The following is a 17,447-nucleotide window of genomic DNA, read 5'->3' as shown; positions in this document are numbered from 1 at the left end:
ATGCTATTGTAGGAAAAATCTAAAACTTGTACAGGTTGAATTCAGTGAAAAACTATAGTGACTTCTACCCCAGAACTACACAAAAAATCAGCCAGAAGCCAGTGGGTAATGGAAAAAGAGACTGCCAGCTAATCTGATGCCATCATAGCTTACTTGCTTCGGCACAGGCAAATAATTCTATCATGAGTAGAGACAATCCAGAAATATATAACCTGCAAGGGTCTGTATCCAGAGGAGATAAAAGTGGCTCTTGCCAGCCCCCTGAATGCCTTGAGATTAGGACTTTGAAAGCCTCAGGGAGCATCACCAACTAGTGCTTGTATGACCATGCTCAAGAAAGGGATAGCCCAATTGCCCAGGGACTCTGATCATAAAAGACATAGACTGCCTTGAAGGTACAACTCTCTAAACCTCAGAGATCCAAGTAGGCTTACTCTGGGGACATAGAAGTTTTGGCAGGAATTGTTAACCACCCTAGAAGAGCTGACACAAATTTACAATAAAAAATTATAGATCTAAAGATTTCTTATAAACAAATAATTTTGTAATGATTACAAACAAAGACTAAAAGAAAAAAAGGATTTTCTACTAAGGCTACATGGATATCTAGAGGAATCAAGACATAAAAATGTATAATAAAAATGCTGAAGGGAAGAATTGAAAGAAAATAACTTAAAAGAGAATGTGGTAAACCTTGTTTGATAACACTCCCTGAAAACTAAAATAGATCAATGTTTATGAGACAACAGGAAAATTAGAATTTAAAGATTTTTAAAAATACAAGAAATTTTCTATATCCAATATAAAAAATGAAGGGACAGCAAGATGGCGCAGTAAATTAAGCATCTGCCCTGGAGTCAGGAGAACCTGAGTTCAAATTCGGCATCAGACATTTAGCACTTCCTCTGTGACCCTGAGCAAGTCATTTAATCCTAGTTGCCTCAAAAAAAAAAAAAAAAAAAAAAAAAATCTGGAAATCAGGTCAAGGAGAGAGATTTTTAAGTCATTGGAGTCCCTAAAAACCATGACCCCTCCCCCCCAAAAAAGCCTGAACATTCCAAGAAATCATAAATGAAAACTACCTAGATCCATTTGAACCAGACGATAGAGTAACAGTAAAAGAGTCCATTAGTCATCTCTGGAAGAAACCTCCTTCCCCCATCCTTCTCCCCCTCTTTCCCAAAGGGAAGATTTTAGGAATATTATAACCAAAATCCAGACATTTCACCAAAGATACCTAAAAGACTATTTTATGGAGAATTCATACAAGACATGTACTTGTGTGGTGGTCAGAAGAAGCAATACAAAAAGAAACTCTCTAGGGCTTGGAATTGATTGTATGACATGGGAGGTGCTGGCAAAGGACTCACCAGGGCAGTGTGCTTGCATCAAAGAAAGTGTTGTGCTCTGTAAACAAAGAAATTCCAGATGTGCAAATTTAGAGAATCCACCCCAAATGTTGTCACACCTGTGGTAACGCATTCAGCCATAATTGGACACACTGTAACTTGACTCTAAATAGTGATGTTGTTTAGTCCTCTTCCAGAATGAGGAATAACAACCAGTGTTTGTACTATACTAAAATTCTTTGTCATCTGTATTGAGAATCATCATCCCTCACTACAAAAACTACAAAGATAAAATAAACTATTTTACTGAATATTTTGTGACATCCATTAGGTAATTTGAGATGGTCCATGGAATCAAAGAGCAACTAGATGGTGCAATGGATAAAATAATGGGCTTGACATCAGAAAGACTCATCTTCATGCGTTCAGATTAGGCCTCAAACACTAGCTGTGTGACGCTGATCAAATCATTTTACCCAGTGTGCCTCAGTTTCTCATCTGTAAAATGAGCTAGAGAGGAAAATGACAAACTATTCCATTATCTGCCAAGAAATGAGGTCAGGAGAAGTTGAATTTGCTTGAAACAACCAAACTACAAAAATATAGTCAAAAGGTCAAGATTGGAAATAGTTATATTTGTATACAGCACACTCTGATGACAAAAGGGTTGGACTTGTGAAAAGATTTGGTTTTATGTCCTGTCTCCAATTCTTAGCTGTATAGCTGGTTGATTTCCTCCATGAACCGAGGTCTCCATTCATGCTACATATCATGGGATCTGAGGAGGAAATTTAAGCTTATATAAGTGTGATCTGTTGTAATTGACAAATTACATTTTTATTACAAATTGTATTGTAATATGATTGTATTGTAATTACAATATACAAATTACATTACATAATTACAAATACATTTGACCCCTGCCCTTACTGTTTTCCCCTTTTCCCAAAAGAAGCAGTGGAGGAAGTGCTGTGCTTAAATGAAATTGTCTTTTAGGGAAGGAAGTGTAACCCTGGGTTGAATATTCTTGAGGAAAAGGGGGCAAGCTTTCAGTGTAGATTTGATCATAATGATTTAAAAGATATTAGCTGAATTCATTGGTTGTTGATTAATTCTCCAGCTGATTGGAATCTCCCAGAATGGCTGTGCAAGAAAAATACCTGGGAGGGAGGATTTCTCAAACCAGTCCATCGGGTAAGTATTACAAAATTTTCTCTGTCAAATCCCAACGCTGGCTATATTTTTTTCCTTTTCTCCCCTACATTCCCCGCTTTTCCTCCCCTACATTCTGCTCCCATTCGCCTCCCCTTTCCTCCCCTACATTCCCCTCCTTCCCTTCCTCCCTCCCTCCTTCCCTTCCTCCCTCCCTCCTTCCCTTCCTTCCCTTCCTTCCCTCCTTCCCTTCCTTCCCTTCCTTTCCTTCCTTCCCTTCCTTCCCTTCCTTCCCTTCCTTCCCTTCCTTTCCTTCCTTCCCTTCCTTCCCTTCCTTCCCTTCCTTCCCTTCCTTCCCTTCCTCCCCTTCCTTCCCTTCCTCCCTTCCTCCCTTCCTCCCTTCCTCCCTTCCTTCCTTCTCCCTCCCTCCCTCCCTCCCTCCCTCCCTCCCTCTTTGAAGAAAGAAAAAGACATAATTCACTGAAGTGTCAAAATTTTTAAAACATAATAATGTTTGAAATGAATTATCTATAGAAAACTTAAGTCTGAATGTATATTGACATGTATATATGAGGATGGAAGAAACAGTTGTGGTTTCTTAACATGATAATTATCTGAAATAGCAAACAGGTACTTAAGACAGGAGGGGAGAAGCATATAGAATTATGTGAGAAAGAAAATAGCACTTATTAATTATTGTATTTTATGTTGTTTTTGCAGTCATATGGGCTGCCCATTGTCTCCTGTCCCACAAGATCCAAATTCCAGTTGGATGCCAATGTATTCTGGTGGTGTCATTGGAGATGTGGGAATTTAGTTCTTAAAGCACCCTCTCCTCTATTTATGAATTTTGCAGAGTCGCTTATGCCACATTCTAAAAGGGAAATGCAGTTGTTTAGATAAGTGCCTCCTCTGACAACATAACTGTGTAATTCAATAAATATTAAGTATCTACTTTCTGTAGAGGTTTTTATTCTGTTTTCAATATCTCGTGGAGCTTATAGTCAAATAAGACAATTTGTCAAGAATATACAATGATGCAAAAGTGTGAAAAGGGAACCCAAAGAACCAAGAGACAATATTACAATGGGCAAGAATGAGCTTGAGATGATCCTCAATGTTAATAACAGATTAATTAACAGCATGTTATATGTATGATGTTGTATTTGGATCTTTTCCTTTTTTTTTTCTTTTCATTTTTGTTCAAATGCTATTGAAATATCATTCATTAACTTCTTTTTTTAAAAACTTTTAAGTTTTGATCACTTCATCTTTCTATGGCTCATGCTCATTTGAGGGTCCTTATGATGTTGGTGTGGCATAAGAGAATAAAAATCTTGCTTTCAAAATCATTCTTACCTATAAGTAAATATGCATGTGCATGTAGGCATGTATGTGTATGAACAAAAGGACAGCTTTAAAAGATGTGGACAAAACAAAATTCATTATCTTTCTTCTCAACCCAATCCTATTCCTAACTTCCCAGTTTCTTCCCAGGCACTCAGTTTCACAATCTCATCTTTGACCCTTCTACCTCCATGACCTCCCACCACCACCCTAGGTCAGCCCCTGCTCCTCGTGGCCACTAAATTCCTAAGACTTTATAATTCCATTTGCTTCTCGACTCAGCCAAATGCTCCTTTTTGTGGGAGGAGGGGGAAGCAGTTGGGGTTAAGATAGGAAGTGTTGTACCATGGCCAGATTTGAACACTGGTCCTTCTGACTTCTGGGCCGGTGCTCCTTCCATGTGCCAGCTACCTGCCCCTGCTCCTTTGTTTCTAAACCCAAATATAAGTTCTGTCATTAAAAGCCTTTTCAATAAAATCCAACCCATTTTTTTAGGCTTCTTACATACTATCCTTTTCCCCACATTTTGTGCTTTAGGCTGGCTGACTGACTGACTGACTGACTTGATTTCTAATCTCCCTTCACTATACCCTTGAATAGTTTATGTTCTTCATTCCACTCCCTCCCCTAATTATTAAACCTCCTCCAACTACAATTACTTGTAATTAAGTCATTAATCTCCCTAGACTTCAGTTTTCCTCCTCTGTAAAATGGCTTTTTGAATGACTCTTTTGTGTTTCATCTTGGTGAGAAGAAATGGTGGCTGAAGGGTATTAGTGTGGAAGACAGTATTAGATCAAGGTGATTTATGCTGAAATTCTGCTGGGCACATCCAGCTTAATTCAACTTCCTTCAACCTCTGCTATGTACAGAGGATGGGAATGTTAAGTGTCTGAGGCCAGATTTGAACTCAGGTCCTTCTGACTTCAGGATTGGTGTTCTATCTACTATACCAACTAGCTGCCCCCAAGATCTTTCTTCATAGCACCCTTTTGATAATATAGTAAAATTACCCATTTCACAGATATAAGAAATGAGTTATAAATTGTTCAGGAACACACAGTTAATGTACATTGCAACCTGGTGGTCTCATTCCACAGTCCAATTCTGTTTTCACTGCATTATGCCACTTTAACTCCAATTCATATTGAGCTTTCCTTTCTCCAAATTTCTATTGATTGCATATTTTTTGCATTTAATCATATTGAATATGTGTAATATATATATTTGCATATTGTAGTAATTCAGATATCATTTTGCTGTTTCACATTTGTATGTATTTATTGAGTCTTTACTAGACTGTAACTTCCCAATGGGTCATCTATTTCTTTAATAGTCTTCATAGTTCCAGCATGGTCTTGAGCACAGAACAAAAACAAGATAAATATTTGATCTTATTTTGATTAGGCAGTTCCAGATATCTGGAACAGCTATGAAAAGGTGAGCTGTTGCCTTGTGATTTAATTTCCAGTGTGGTTTAGGGGTGATTTTTGCTAAATGATTTCAGTGAGTGAAAGAAATACTGGGAGTGCACTAAAGGTGGGTAGTGGCACTTGTTTCAGATTCCAATTTGGTTCAGAAGGGCAGTTCCCTGGGGACCGAATGGCAGACCCCAGTCTCAGAGCCATACAGAAACCACTTCAGCCGCTGCTCAAGTGTGGCTGACACAGCCATCGGCACATCATGTTCTGACATCGTTCAGGGTAAGTTTGAATTGTTAATGAGATTGCTGACATTGTACTGCCTTTTTAAGATTGTAGTCTTGTGGTTTAGAGTGTTCATAAAGCCAATCTAATCATGTACCAAGTTTGTTTCTTCAAAATGTCTCACATCCAACTCTTCATTTCATTGCCATCATCCTACTCTGGTTTCACTTGATACCTCTGGATAAGGAACCTTTTTTTTTTTTTTTTTTTTTTTTTTTTTTTTTTTTTTTTTTTTTTTTTGTCAAAGGCCATTTGGATATTTATAACATCATTTGAGAGCCATACAAAATTATCAACTTTAAAAGAACTCAAGGTTATTGTCACCTGCTGTGGCCGTGGCAGGGCCAAACCAAATGATTTTACAGGCCTTATCTGGCTCTTGGGCCTCCCCTGTGATATCTGTACTATTGCAATAACCTCCTTATTGATCTCCCTATCTCTCTCAGTGATAACAAGTATAAATAATCTTTTTAAAATACTGGTTTTTCATCTTATGTCATAATTAAAGAATAATATTGCGAAGATCTGTAGTTTCCTTGATGTAGAAGACTCCCTACCAATGAAGATACAATCTTGTCCTTCCTGAGTAGGGAGTTTTTTTTGAATTGTTATTACCAAAAATAATGCAGCACCTAGTTGCCAATCTTCTCTGAACTGATTCTTGTAATACAGACTTGCAGTCTCTCAGTGGGCTTATTATTCAGAGCTCCAGCTTATTGGAGCTTCCAGAGCTCATATTGACTGATATGTCCTTAAGAGTTCAGGTCACTCAACCCTGTCAAAGCAGAGAAAGACTTTAGTAGAAAAATAGTAATCATAGCTTACATTTATATAGCCCTTCTGAGTTCCTTGCTCAGTGACCTCTAGTGGCTTCCTGCTCTGAGAGGACAAGGCCCAAACTCCTGGGTTAAACAGGTAGATCCTGCCACTATCTACAACAAACCCTCTCCCCCAGCCATGCTAGTGTCTTAGCTATCTGCTCATTTCTCACCATTGTGCCTTTTCTCAAGTTGTTTCTCTCCTTTTTTTTTCCTTTTCCATGAAATGTTCATTATTCCTTTCTCAGACTGTCTCTATTCTTCATGGTTTACCCACAATCCTACATTATCCTTAAGGCTTTTCCCATTGTGTTGCTTTTCACAGCATTCTTCTTCTTTTGTTCATTCCTATAAAACTTAGCTCTCTTTATTATTCACTTAAATACTGTGTTGCCTTGAAATGAGAATATGGATCTAGTTGTAAAGTGTGGAAAACTGTCTTTTTCTCATCCATAGAAAAAGAATAAATCTGAGTAGGGTGGATTTCCCCCAGATGTCCTATCTATATAATTTACTGAGTGAAGCAAAATATAACTTTCTGGCTGGCAGGTAGGGTGGTATAACAAGAATAATTCTGGGAAAACTAGAAATTTTTTTTAATAGTATTTTATTTTTCCAAATATATGCAAAGATAGTTTTGTTTTCACATTTGTGAAACCTTGTGCTCTAAATTTTTCTCTATTCCCCCTATACCTTCCCCAAGATAAGCAATCTAAGTTAAACCTGTGCAATTCTAAATATTTCCATATTCATCATACTGTGCAAGAAAAATCAAATCAAAAGTGGGGGAAGAAAAAAGCAAACAAACAGCATCAACAAAAAGGTGAAAATATTATGCTACACTTTCCATCACAGGTCTATTGGAACTGCCTTAAATCATCTTATTGTTGAAAGAAGTCAACTCCATCAGTTAGTCGTCACATAATCTTGTTGTTGCTATGTACAATGTTTCCTTAGTTCTGCTCACTTAACTCAGCATCAGTTCATGTTCTGTTCATCATTTCTTAAAAAATATTACATTGCATTCCAATACCATAACTTATTTAGTCATTCTTTAACTGATGGGCATCCAATCAATTTCCAAAAACTAGAAGGTAATTCAGTCAATTAGTAAACGTTTATTAAGTGCCTCCTATGTACTAGGCACTGAGCTAAGCCATGAAGATATCAAAAAAGTTAAAGACAATCTAATGGGAGAATCAACAAGCAAATACAGAAACAAACTATATACAAACTACATGGGAAATAATTGACAGAGGAAAAGCACTAGAAGTAAGAGGAATTGGGAAAGCCTTCCTGTAAAAAATGGGATTTTTAGTTGAGACTTAAAAGAAGCCAGTAGGCAGAGTTGAGAGGGAGAACATTTCAGCCATTGTGGGGAAGTCACAGAAAATGTCTGTAGGCAAGAATAAGAGTGACTTATAGATGGCCAGTGTCACCGGTTTGAGAGATCCAGAAACAGACAAGACAGAGATAGAGAGAAAATAGAATGTATATTGTGATAATTGAATCTGTACTGTTGGAAAATCACCTTAATGGGGAGAGACTTGAGGTAAGCAGACTTAGCAAGAGACTATTGAAAATAGTCCAAGCTTGAAGTAATGAAGGTCTTGCACTGACAGTGCAGGCTGATAAGATGGTGAGATAGTGAAGAGTTGAGAATGACTTCTAGATTGTAATAAGCCTGGGAGACTGGGAGGATGGTGGTGTTTTTGACAGAAAGAGGGAAGGGGGGAGAGTTTAGAGGGAAAGTTAATGACCTCAATTCTGAGTGAACTGAATTTTAAGATATCTGTTGGCCATACAATTTGAGATATCTGAAAGGCAGTTGGAAATGAAAGATTGAAGATCAGCAGAGGGATTAGTGCAGGATAAGTGGATCATTGGTATAGAGACAGTAATTAAATCCATGGGAACTGATGAGATCACCAAATGAAGCAGTATAGAGGAAAAAAGAGGCTTGGGACAGAACCTTGTGAGGGACATTGATGATTGTAGGGCATGATCTAGGAGCAGATCCAGCCCAGGAGAATGAAGAGCGGTGGACAGGTAGACAGGTAGGTAGGAGGAGAACGAGAACTAGGAGAGACTGATGTCCGTCCTGTAAGAGAGTATCCAAGTAGAGAAGAGGGAAACTTCTATGGTCTTCCATAGACTGCAGAGAGATCAAGGTCAGTGAAGATTGAGAAACAGCTGTTGGATTTGGTAATTTAGGAGATTATTAGTAACTTGAAGAGGGCATTTTCAGTGGAATGATGTGATTGGGAGCCAAATTGTGTAGAAAGGGAGAGGAGAGGAAGTGGAGATACCTATTGTGGACAGACTTTGTGGGGAATTTAGCTTCAAAGGCCAAGACAGGATGATAGGAATGGAAGGATAGAGGAGATGTGGGCATGTTGGTAGTGAGTGAGCCAGTGGTCAGGGACAGATTAAAAAGAAGGTATAGACTGGGGGGAAGAGGGGGAATGTGTTGGAGATGGGATGGGATGGGGTTGCTGAGCAGGTAGAGGGGTTAGGAGTAAGGAGTGAGGGAGGAGAGAGTCAGAAGGCATCTGAGTGATAGATGAGGAAGAGGGAGTTCACAGCACATGCCTGAATGTTTTCTGTAAAATAAGAGGCAAAGTTCTTGGTGTTGTGGGGAGAAGGAACCACAAATAGTCTGAGGAAGGATGAAAAGGTTTAGAAGAGCAGTAGTGGAGAAGGGATAGTGAGCTGATAAGGGAGGTATGATAGGACAATAAAGACCCAGGTGAGATTGTTCAGCCTAATTTTGTAATGGGCCCAGGCAGAACAGTTGTGTGATTTTACTCCTTTAAGTGGCATGTGTATAGGAGCAAAAGCAGCATATGGTGGGAGAGATTCAAGGATGAGCCTTGGTGGTGGGGCATAATCAGTAAGGCAAAATTATAAGGGTTCTAAGAATTCAAGAAAGGGAGACAATGTGCAGTTGACTTGGTTCACCAAGGGACTAAGATGTGGGCAAGAGAGTGTGGCTAATGATGGGCAGATGGCTTGGAAAAGACTTGAGAGGTCACAGTGTGGACAAAGAGTAGGATTTTGTAAAGGAAGGCAGAGAGATTAGTGGAAAGCTGATAGGTTTTGTTTGTTTAAGGGGATTTTGGAATTCTTGAATGGGGAAGGTGTGATGGCAAGATCTTTGTGTGTGTGTGACTGAGATGGAGAGTTAGAGTGGGAACTTCTATGGAACTCATGGGAAGTAAATGGGTTGAGGGAACTGAAGTCTCATAGTATTAGAAGAGGAAGTGGGGAGGAGAAAAAAAATAGTGAGCCAGGTATCAAATTCATTGAGGAAGGAAGAGGATTAATAAGGGGTGGGATTCGGGGGAAAGGAGAGATGGTTTAGGTTTCTGTAGACAACAGTTATCAGGATTATGATTAGGTGTAAATAAGAATACTATGAAGCTTAAAGGAGGACAAATTACTGAGTGATGATGGGGACTAATTCAGGAGGATGTGTGATTGGGGTATATATAATAACTCCTGTTGCTCTCTTTTTTCCCTATTTGCTTTCTCTCAAATGATAATAATTGCAGTTTCCTAGTAGGCAGAGACTTCAACTTAGTTCTTTTAGATCTCTCTTTAATGTCTTAAGTAGTATTGGCTCAAGGAATACTGATTGATTGAATGAAAAAGATATGGTAGTCATTCAAAAATTTTAAAAATGGATTTGGTGGTATTTTTCAGGTATTTCCTTTAAAGAAATTTTATTTCCTCTACTACTGTTAGTTTTGAGTTACCTAGAATTTTAAAAATAAGTTGTTTTTTAGACTTGTGTATATATTGAATAGTCTTAGGGAACTTAAGTGCTGATTACCCTTAGAAATCATCTAGTTACATTCTTACCTGAGCCATGAAATTCCCAGACAGTTGTCTTCTTTTGGATATCACCAATGCCCAGGGATTTTTTATTTCCCAAGGCATCTCATTCTTTACCTTCCATCCTATCGCCATTTTTTTTTTTTTTTTTTTTTTTTTTTTACTATTGTAATTGTTTATACAAAATCAAAACCTTCCTCTGGGTAAACTTCACACTGATTGAACATAACTTTGCCATTCTAAGGTCTAGTGAAAACCGTATTTTTCTTTTACATTATCTTTGAGATGTTTGAAGATAATACTCATGACCTCATTAATCTTCCAGGCTAAAGAATACATAGAAATAATTAGATATTAAGAGATCGTGATCGCTAAATCCATCCCATTCTTTTTGTGTACATAGAAATAGAACAAGAGATTAAGTGAAATAAATATCCAGATATCCAAAAGACCAACTGGGATCAGGAATGATATAAGGAAAAGATCAAAATCATGACCATAGAATCTGGTACATTGACAATGGGTAAGCAAGTAAAATTAAAACATAGTGTGCTTCAGTGTTGCCCGAGTGAAACCTGAGAGTTACTAAGAATAACTTTGCATTTCCATGTGAAGCCAGGTTTGGGGTGTGTGAACCAGGACAGTCAATTGCTCAGGCACCATGTCCCCTTGCTGGTCTGGACACTGAAGGAGACAAAGACTTCATTTCCCCCCCCCCCTTAGGATAGTTATTTCATACTCAAATTCATTTAGGAATGGCAAAAAGTCATTGGGGTGACTGTGGCATTTAGTTGTGCCATGGACTTAGGGAAAATTTCTTTTTTGCTGGAGTTACAGTTTTGTGGTTGCTGATCTGTGAGAGGAACTAATTCTTTTCTCCTTGTAGGATCCTTAATAGCCTTGATTTCTTGATTAAGAAAATGCCATCTCTGGGGGGACAGGAAATAGAATATAACTTTAAGAGGAAGGGCCTGGAAGATGTGGTTCTAGGAACAGCCAGTGAGCTGCCTTTTGTGGGGTTTATCTTGGCAAGTAGCAGTTGAACTCCTGGAACTTGCGCCACTCTTCTAAGCTGATGTCCCTTTCTCTACAGCAGCTGAACTTGGGAAGGCTTGATGCTTTTTTCCTGGCTTATAGAAGGCTCTTCTTTCTCCAGAGTTTTGCAGCTCTAGTGGCAGCTCATCCTTCCAGCCCATCAAAAGCCAAGTAACCATCCCTACAGCCCATGTGATGCCATCTACTTTGGGGGACCTCTCCAGTCAAGCCAACTTCTACCCATTCGGGGCTTCTTTCCTCCAAACTTCCTGTGTCGGGATTGTCTGAAACCTCAGGACTGCCTCGGAATGGAGACCTCAGCACTATGAAGAGGTCTCCAGGCCTGCCTAGGGATCTCATGTACCTCTGTGGAACTCCTGGAGAAAATGGAATTGAACAGTCCTGGTTTCCTGCTTTGGGCCACGAAAGAGAAGAGGAGATGACGAAGTTTGATACTCCCAACGTGGAGACAACTCTCAACCAGTCAGTAGTGATGGAAACACTGTATTCAGATCCCTACTACCGATTCCACCTGCAGAATCCAGCAGCTGAGACAGGCAAGGAGTTGTATAAGGTGCTGCCCGAGACTAAAAAGACCCCAGGTGTTGGGACTGGATGTGAACGAAATGGAGCCCATGCCATTGCTGGTGGGCTGCTTCATGCAGCATCTGGCTTCCCAAAGCCTCTCCAGTCACAGGGATGGCTTCAAGGCCCTGACACTTGGCATTCCCAGGAACAGTCTTGTGAACTCAGCTCATGCCGACAGCAGCTGGAGTCAGTTCGGTTACAGATGGAACAAATGAAGGTAAACATCCCTTTTCTTGTTATATAATAAAACCTTAGACTAAAACATTAGACTTTCAGGCAAGTGACTTGAGTTTAAAAGTCCTGGCACTGACACCTCCTAGCTAGCCTGGGGAGAAATCTGACACTCATTAACTCTGGTTGTCTCTTCTATAAGATGGGAAAAGTCTTAAGTTGCACTACTTACTGATGGCATGTAGAAAGAGCACTGGATTTGGAGTGGTAAGAGTAGTGTTTGAATTCTGCTTCTGCCACTTAACTAGCTATGTGACTTTAGGCTGTTTTTCCCTTCTAGCCCTTGATTTCTTTATCTGTCAAATAAAGGAGTTGGATTAGTAGATCTCTTAGGTCCCTTCTAAAGCCTCTGATCTATACCTAGTACAGAGGGTATTGGCAAGAAAAATAGTTGGCAAATATTAAAGCATTTTAGAAATGGGCATCGCTGGAGGTACAATGTTATGTTGGTCATTCTTGAGCATTGATTTATTAAGGGCATTGGGGTGATAGGTACTGTACACCTCCTAGAAGTATTTAGGTTTTGCTTTGAGTACTTAAAGTTGACCTAGAATAATCAAAAAAGAAGGAAAAAATTACTTGGAGATGGTGTTTGACAAAGGAACACTTTGAGACCACTGGTCTTTAATACATAGAAGCAGTTTATAAGAAAGTTAATAGGAGAAACACAAAAAAACTATTTCAGAGAAATTCGAAGTGCTGCTGAATGATGATGCTACCTATGAGTGTGTGTGTGTGTGTGTGTGTGTGTGTGTGATGTACCATATTGTCCTCAAAGTTTTTAACTATCTGATTTGATTCTTCCAACATCCTTGTAAGCTGGAAAGGCAGGAGTTGTTAATTCTCATTTTATAAATAAGGAAACCAAGACTTGAACTTAGTCAAGGTCACGCAGCTAGTGTGAATAGAATCCCAAATTTGAACCCATTTTTTCAGACTTCATATCAGTGGTGTTTTTCCAGTTCTCTGCTTCCTCCATTGAAGTGGGTAGGGGTGATAGGAAGAGGAATTCTTAGCCCTCTGCTGAAAAGAACTAATTCAGCTGTGTACTTTGTCTCTGTTACCAGATAAAGTCTAACTGACCTTTCTTTAGAGCTTGGGATAGGGGAGTATAAAGCTTGCAGGCAAAGCCTCCCTCATGAGTTCTTCCAATCCTGAAAGAGAGCTAAAATTAGTCAATAAACACAAGGTCCTCCCAGGCCCAGTCAAAACAGACCTCAGCTGAAGATCTTGCTGGCCAGTGACCAGGTGCCTGTGACAGCCCTTCTGTCATTTCAGTTCAGTGAGCTTTATAAGGACCTCAGCTATCTATCTACATGCACTGTTTGGGCGTGGGAGAAGAGAAGATGGAATAAGGCACAGATCCTGCCCTTAGGGTGTTAGGGATCAAAATAGGCATATACACAAATATCTGGGCCAAGGCAGAATTGGTAGAATACAAACTGTAGACCTAAACCATGTGTACTGAGAGATTGGAGAAAGAAGTCACTGTCCATCTGTCAGACATGGAAAGGTTTTGTGGAGCAGGCAGGCCTTGAAAGAAAGGCAGGAGTTCATCAGACTGAAGGTCGTGGGAAACAGGATGGGTAGGAAGAGCAGAGTCTTGGAGAAGATGTGGAATATGGTGAAAAAAGCCAGTCAGGTTTGACTGGAATGTCACTTAGACCTAGAGGAGGGATACTGACAGTCTGGAGCCTGTCCTAAGGTGGATGACCAGAATGAGGAAGCCACCAGAGTCTGCTATGTGAGTATTCATAAGGCTAGTTATGGCTTAAGAGAAACGTGATAGCTTTCTTCACAAGGTAATAAATGCTTATTGATTACTTGATTGGTTCTAATGTTTCAGGAGCTATAATGGAAAAAGAATTGGACTTTTTTCTCTTTGGCATCAGAAGGCAGAATTAGAAGAGTGGATAGAAATTGCTGAGAGATTCTGGCTCATTATGGTGGGGGGGGCAGGGGAGATTATTTTTTATTTATTTATTATTTTTTTTTGAGGCAATCAGAATTAAGCAACTTGTCTGGAATCACGCAGCTAGTGAATATCTGAGGCTGGATTTGAATGCAAGTCCTCTTGATTCCAGGCTGGTTCTCTATTTACTACACCACCCAGTTGGCCCCTCCTATAAATTAATGTCCAAATGTGGAACTGGGTTGTCTTGGTAGGTGGGGAATCCCCACCTCAGTAGAAAATGTTTAAGCAGAGGCTAAATGAATACCTTTCCTGGATATCATTGCTCTCCAAGTAGGGCTTGGACTAAAAGTGCCTTCCTCTGAGAAATGTCTGGAAAGGGGACACTGATTGTGGAAAGCTTTGAATTCTGGGATGTAAGTTTATACTTCATTTTGGATGGTTAGGAGAGGCCCTGAAGGGTTTTTAGTAGAGACACCAAGCCACTTACCATGACCTACCTGTCTTTCAGCTCCAGAATGGAGCTACTTGCCACCACCCCTCAGCTTATGCTTCATCTCTGCCAGCCCTGGAGCCAGCCCAGTGGGTGGGCATCCTGAACGAGAACCTCCTGAAAGAAAAGGATATTCTTATTAACAAGTAAGGGCAGAGGGAAGAGGGGGATGCTCATTCAAACATATAACTTCCTATTTTATCATGTTTGCCTCCGAGTTCCTCTTATTGCCTAGGGGCAAAAGAGCTACTTTAATAACTAGCCTGTTCTTGTGTGTCTTTTGACACTGATAGGAAGTCCTTTGTGTAGACAAATAACTCATCTTTAGTTATTTGTCCCTTCCCCCAGAAATCTTTTTTCTTCTTCCTTTCCCCTGTCATCAGCCCAGACCTTAAGATTCTCATCTCAGTTAAATAGAATCGATTGTACCTATCTGCCTAGTGAAAAAGAAAGCTCCAATTTCAGGCAGACTGTTACTCAAGAAGGTTGCTTTGATGTGTGCCCAGGGTTAACTTTGCTGGTTCTTTGCAGGCAGAGGCAGCATATCTCTCAATTGGAACAGAAAGTCCGTGAGAGTGAGCTTCAAGTCCAAAGTGCTCTGTTGGGCCGCCCTGCCCACTATGGGGATGTCTGCATGCTGAGACTGCAAGTAAGTACTGCCGATCAAGGCACTGTTGTAAGGATGCTCTCAGTCTCATATGTGCATACTTATGTGTGTTTGTGTGTGTGTGTGTGTAAAATTGTTACAAGATAAAATATAATAGCTGCCCTTAAACAGCTCACATTATGGTGAGGCAGTTTGATATAATGGAAACAACACTGGGTTTCAAGTCTGGAGAGACTTGGGCCTCAAATCCTAACCTCCAACACCTACCATTTTAACAACAGGCATAATAGCTTTACCTCATCTTAGTTTTCTCATCTATAAAATGGGGATTTGTGTTTGTAAGAACCTAGTGACATACATCAGACAATAAACATTTATCACTTTCACACCTTCGAGTACAATAGGGAAGATACACACACATATGTGCATGTGTACTTCAGTCTACCATAATATGAAGTAAAATTTGAAAGAGAAAATGCAAAGTACTGTGGCAGCTCCCAGAAGGGAGATTTTTACCAGCATGGATTCAAGAACTGGGCTTTGAATGATTAGTAGAAATTACACCAGGGAATTCTGGGTGGGAGGAACTGAGCAAAAAGCATGAGGACACAAGAGGTTAGAAAGCATATATGGGTCATAGCAAAGAGTTCAATTCAGACTTTATTACTCAACACTGATGGGTGAAAAAGTATTAGATATCATTTTAGTGTTTAGTATTGTAAAAGTATTAAATATTATTACAGTATTGCCAGTATCTACTAGATATTGGCTTTTAGCCAATATCTTCACTTTAGGAGTGAGGGGACAAAGCATTTAGAATAGAGTCCCCAATCCCCATAATAAAATACCATAGAACTGGAAAGGGGGATTTTTGAGGCTCAGTCTGATTGACCTTCCTCCCCCAACTTTCTTTTGTTTTACTGTTGGGAAAGGAGATAAAATAGTGTTGAGAAAGGAGCCAACTGTGTGCCGGGCTCTGTGCAGTGAGGTAAAGGAAGGGTCTTGCTGAGGGGGAGAAGATTGCCCTGAAGTGAGAGCAGCAGAGCTGGGGCTGTGTCCCACTCCCACTTGTGTGACCATGGCTTCTCAAGGGAGCAAGCTGGGTACATTGGTGTCTGCCGGTCCTTCTGGTTCCAAGTTCTGCTGTTAATCCAGTATTCTTTTCACTCTGCCAAATTCCCAGCAGACGGAGGCCCGGGTAGAGGCTGGCCCACCGGGCCAGGACCCTTTGGACTCTGTTATCTATTTACCAGACTTGGTTTTCCCACCAAGCTTTGTCCACATTGACTTGGAGCCCAGTTCTGTTTGTTCATTGTATGACCTTGGGCAGCCCTTTTCATTTCCTTAGGCCTCAGCTGCTCATCTCTCAAATGAGGAAGGTGGAACTAGATGATCTTTAAAGGTGCCTTCTATAAATCTATTTTCCTGTGAAGGGATTCTTCAGCAGTTATATTATCTAAGAGGTGTGTGGGGGTGTGTACATGTGGATGTACTTGAAGCCAGGGACTGAGCCACTGGTCATAGTGAGGACATCTCTGGCAGGAGCTGCAGCGAGAGAACACTTTCCTCCGAGCACAGTTTGCTCAGAAGACAGAGGCTCTCAGTAAAGAAAAGTTAGAGCTTGAAAAGAAACTGTCTGCCTCAGAAGTGGATGCACAGCTCATCCGGGAGTCCCTCAGGGTGGCGCTGCAGAAACATTCAGAAGAAGGGAAGAAGCAAGAAGAAAGGGTGAGTGATTGGGGGTGGGAGAGGCTCTGGAGTCAGCCAGAGACAAGCCAGGGCTGGGGGCCAGGATGGGGTTGGGCTTGCTGCTCATCAACACTAGTTGCCTATTCTTCATTGGTTACCTACTCCAAAGAAAATAAAGGAGTAACACGGGCATTCCCCACTGTTCACTCCCCCATTCCCTTGAACCTTGCCAGCTGGCAAAAGTGAGCAGCAGTTACACCATTCTTCAAAGTTTCCAAGAGTGCAAACACACAGGGTTCGAATTACTCGATTTTCTTCATCCTGTGGACTAAAAATGAAGAAAAGCTTATGTTTACAATTAGAGAGTTTAGAATCCTTGCCCCAGTACTTCTGATTGCCCCAATTGATAACTTAAGACCACAGAAGCTGGCCCTGTCCTCTGATCCATACTTGTTAAAGTTTCTGTATTCTTACATAGCAGCAGAGAGTAGAAGAAAGAACCGAGAGCCACCTCAAGGCAGGAGACTGGCTCAGGACCTGATTTTTTCTGAGTGGCTGTATGGCCAAAATTTGGCATTTCCCCTTCTCTGGCCTTCAATTTCCTCCTGTAAAGAAGGGTAAATAATGCTCTGCTCTTTTAGTTTGTAGGTGTATTGTGCCCATAGTGATTTGTAAACCATGAA

At 40.3% G+C, this 17,447-nt stretch overlaps 1 protein-coding gene across 1 annotated transcript in view; it reads left to right on the top strand.

Moving 5' to 3' along the window:
- Positions 1 to 17,447, top strand: part of CEP85 (centrosomal protein 85) — a 38,787-nt gene that overhangs the window by 10,597 nt on the left and 10,743 nt on the right. The window contains 7 exon segments of the mRNA XM_074305720.1: positions 2,470 to 2,543; positions 5,411 to 5,551; positions 11,366 to 11,454; positions 11,456 to 12,049; positions 14,487 to 14,614; positions 15,000 to 15,117; positions 16,618 to 16,803. Of these exon segments, the coding sequence (XP_074161821.1) occupies positions 2,489 to 2,543; positions 5,411 to 5,551; positions 11,366 to 11,454; positions 11,456 to 12,049; positions 14,487 to 14,614; positions 15,000 to 15,117; positions 16,618 to 16,803 (1,311 nt within the window). The 5' untranslated portion in view covers positions 2,470 to 2,488.

The sequence above is a fragment of the Sminthopsis crassicaudata genome, chromosome 3 (genome assembly GCF_048593235.1).
Source record: "Sminthopsis crassicaudata isolate SCR6 chromosome 3, ASM4859323v1, whole genome shotgun sequence".
Lineage (NCBI taxonomy): Eukaryota > Metazoa > Chordata > Mammalia > Dasyuromorphia > Dasyuridae > Sminthopsis > Sminthopsis crassicaudata.
The sequence above is the reverse complement of the archived record's forward strand: the minus strand, read 5'-3'. Positions and strand labels throughout refer to the sequence as shown.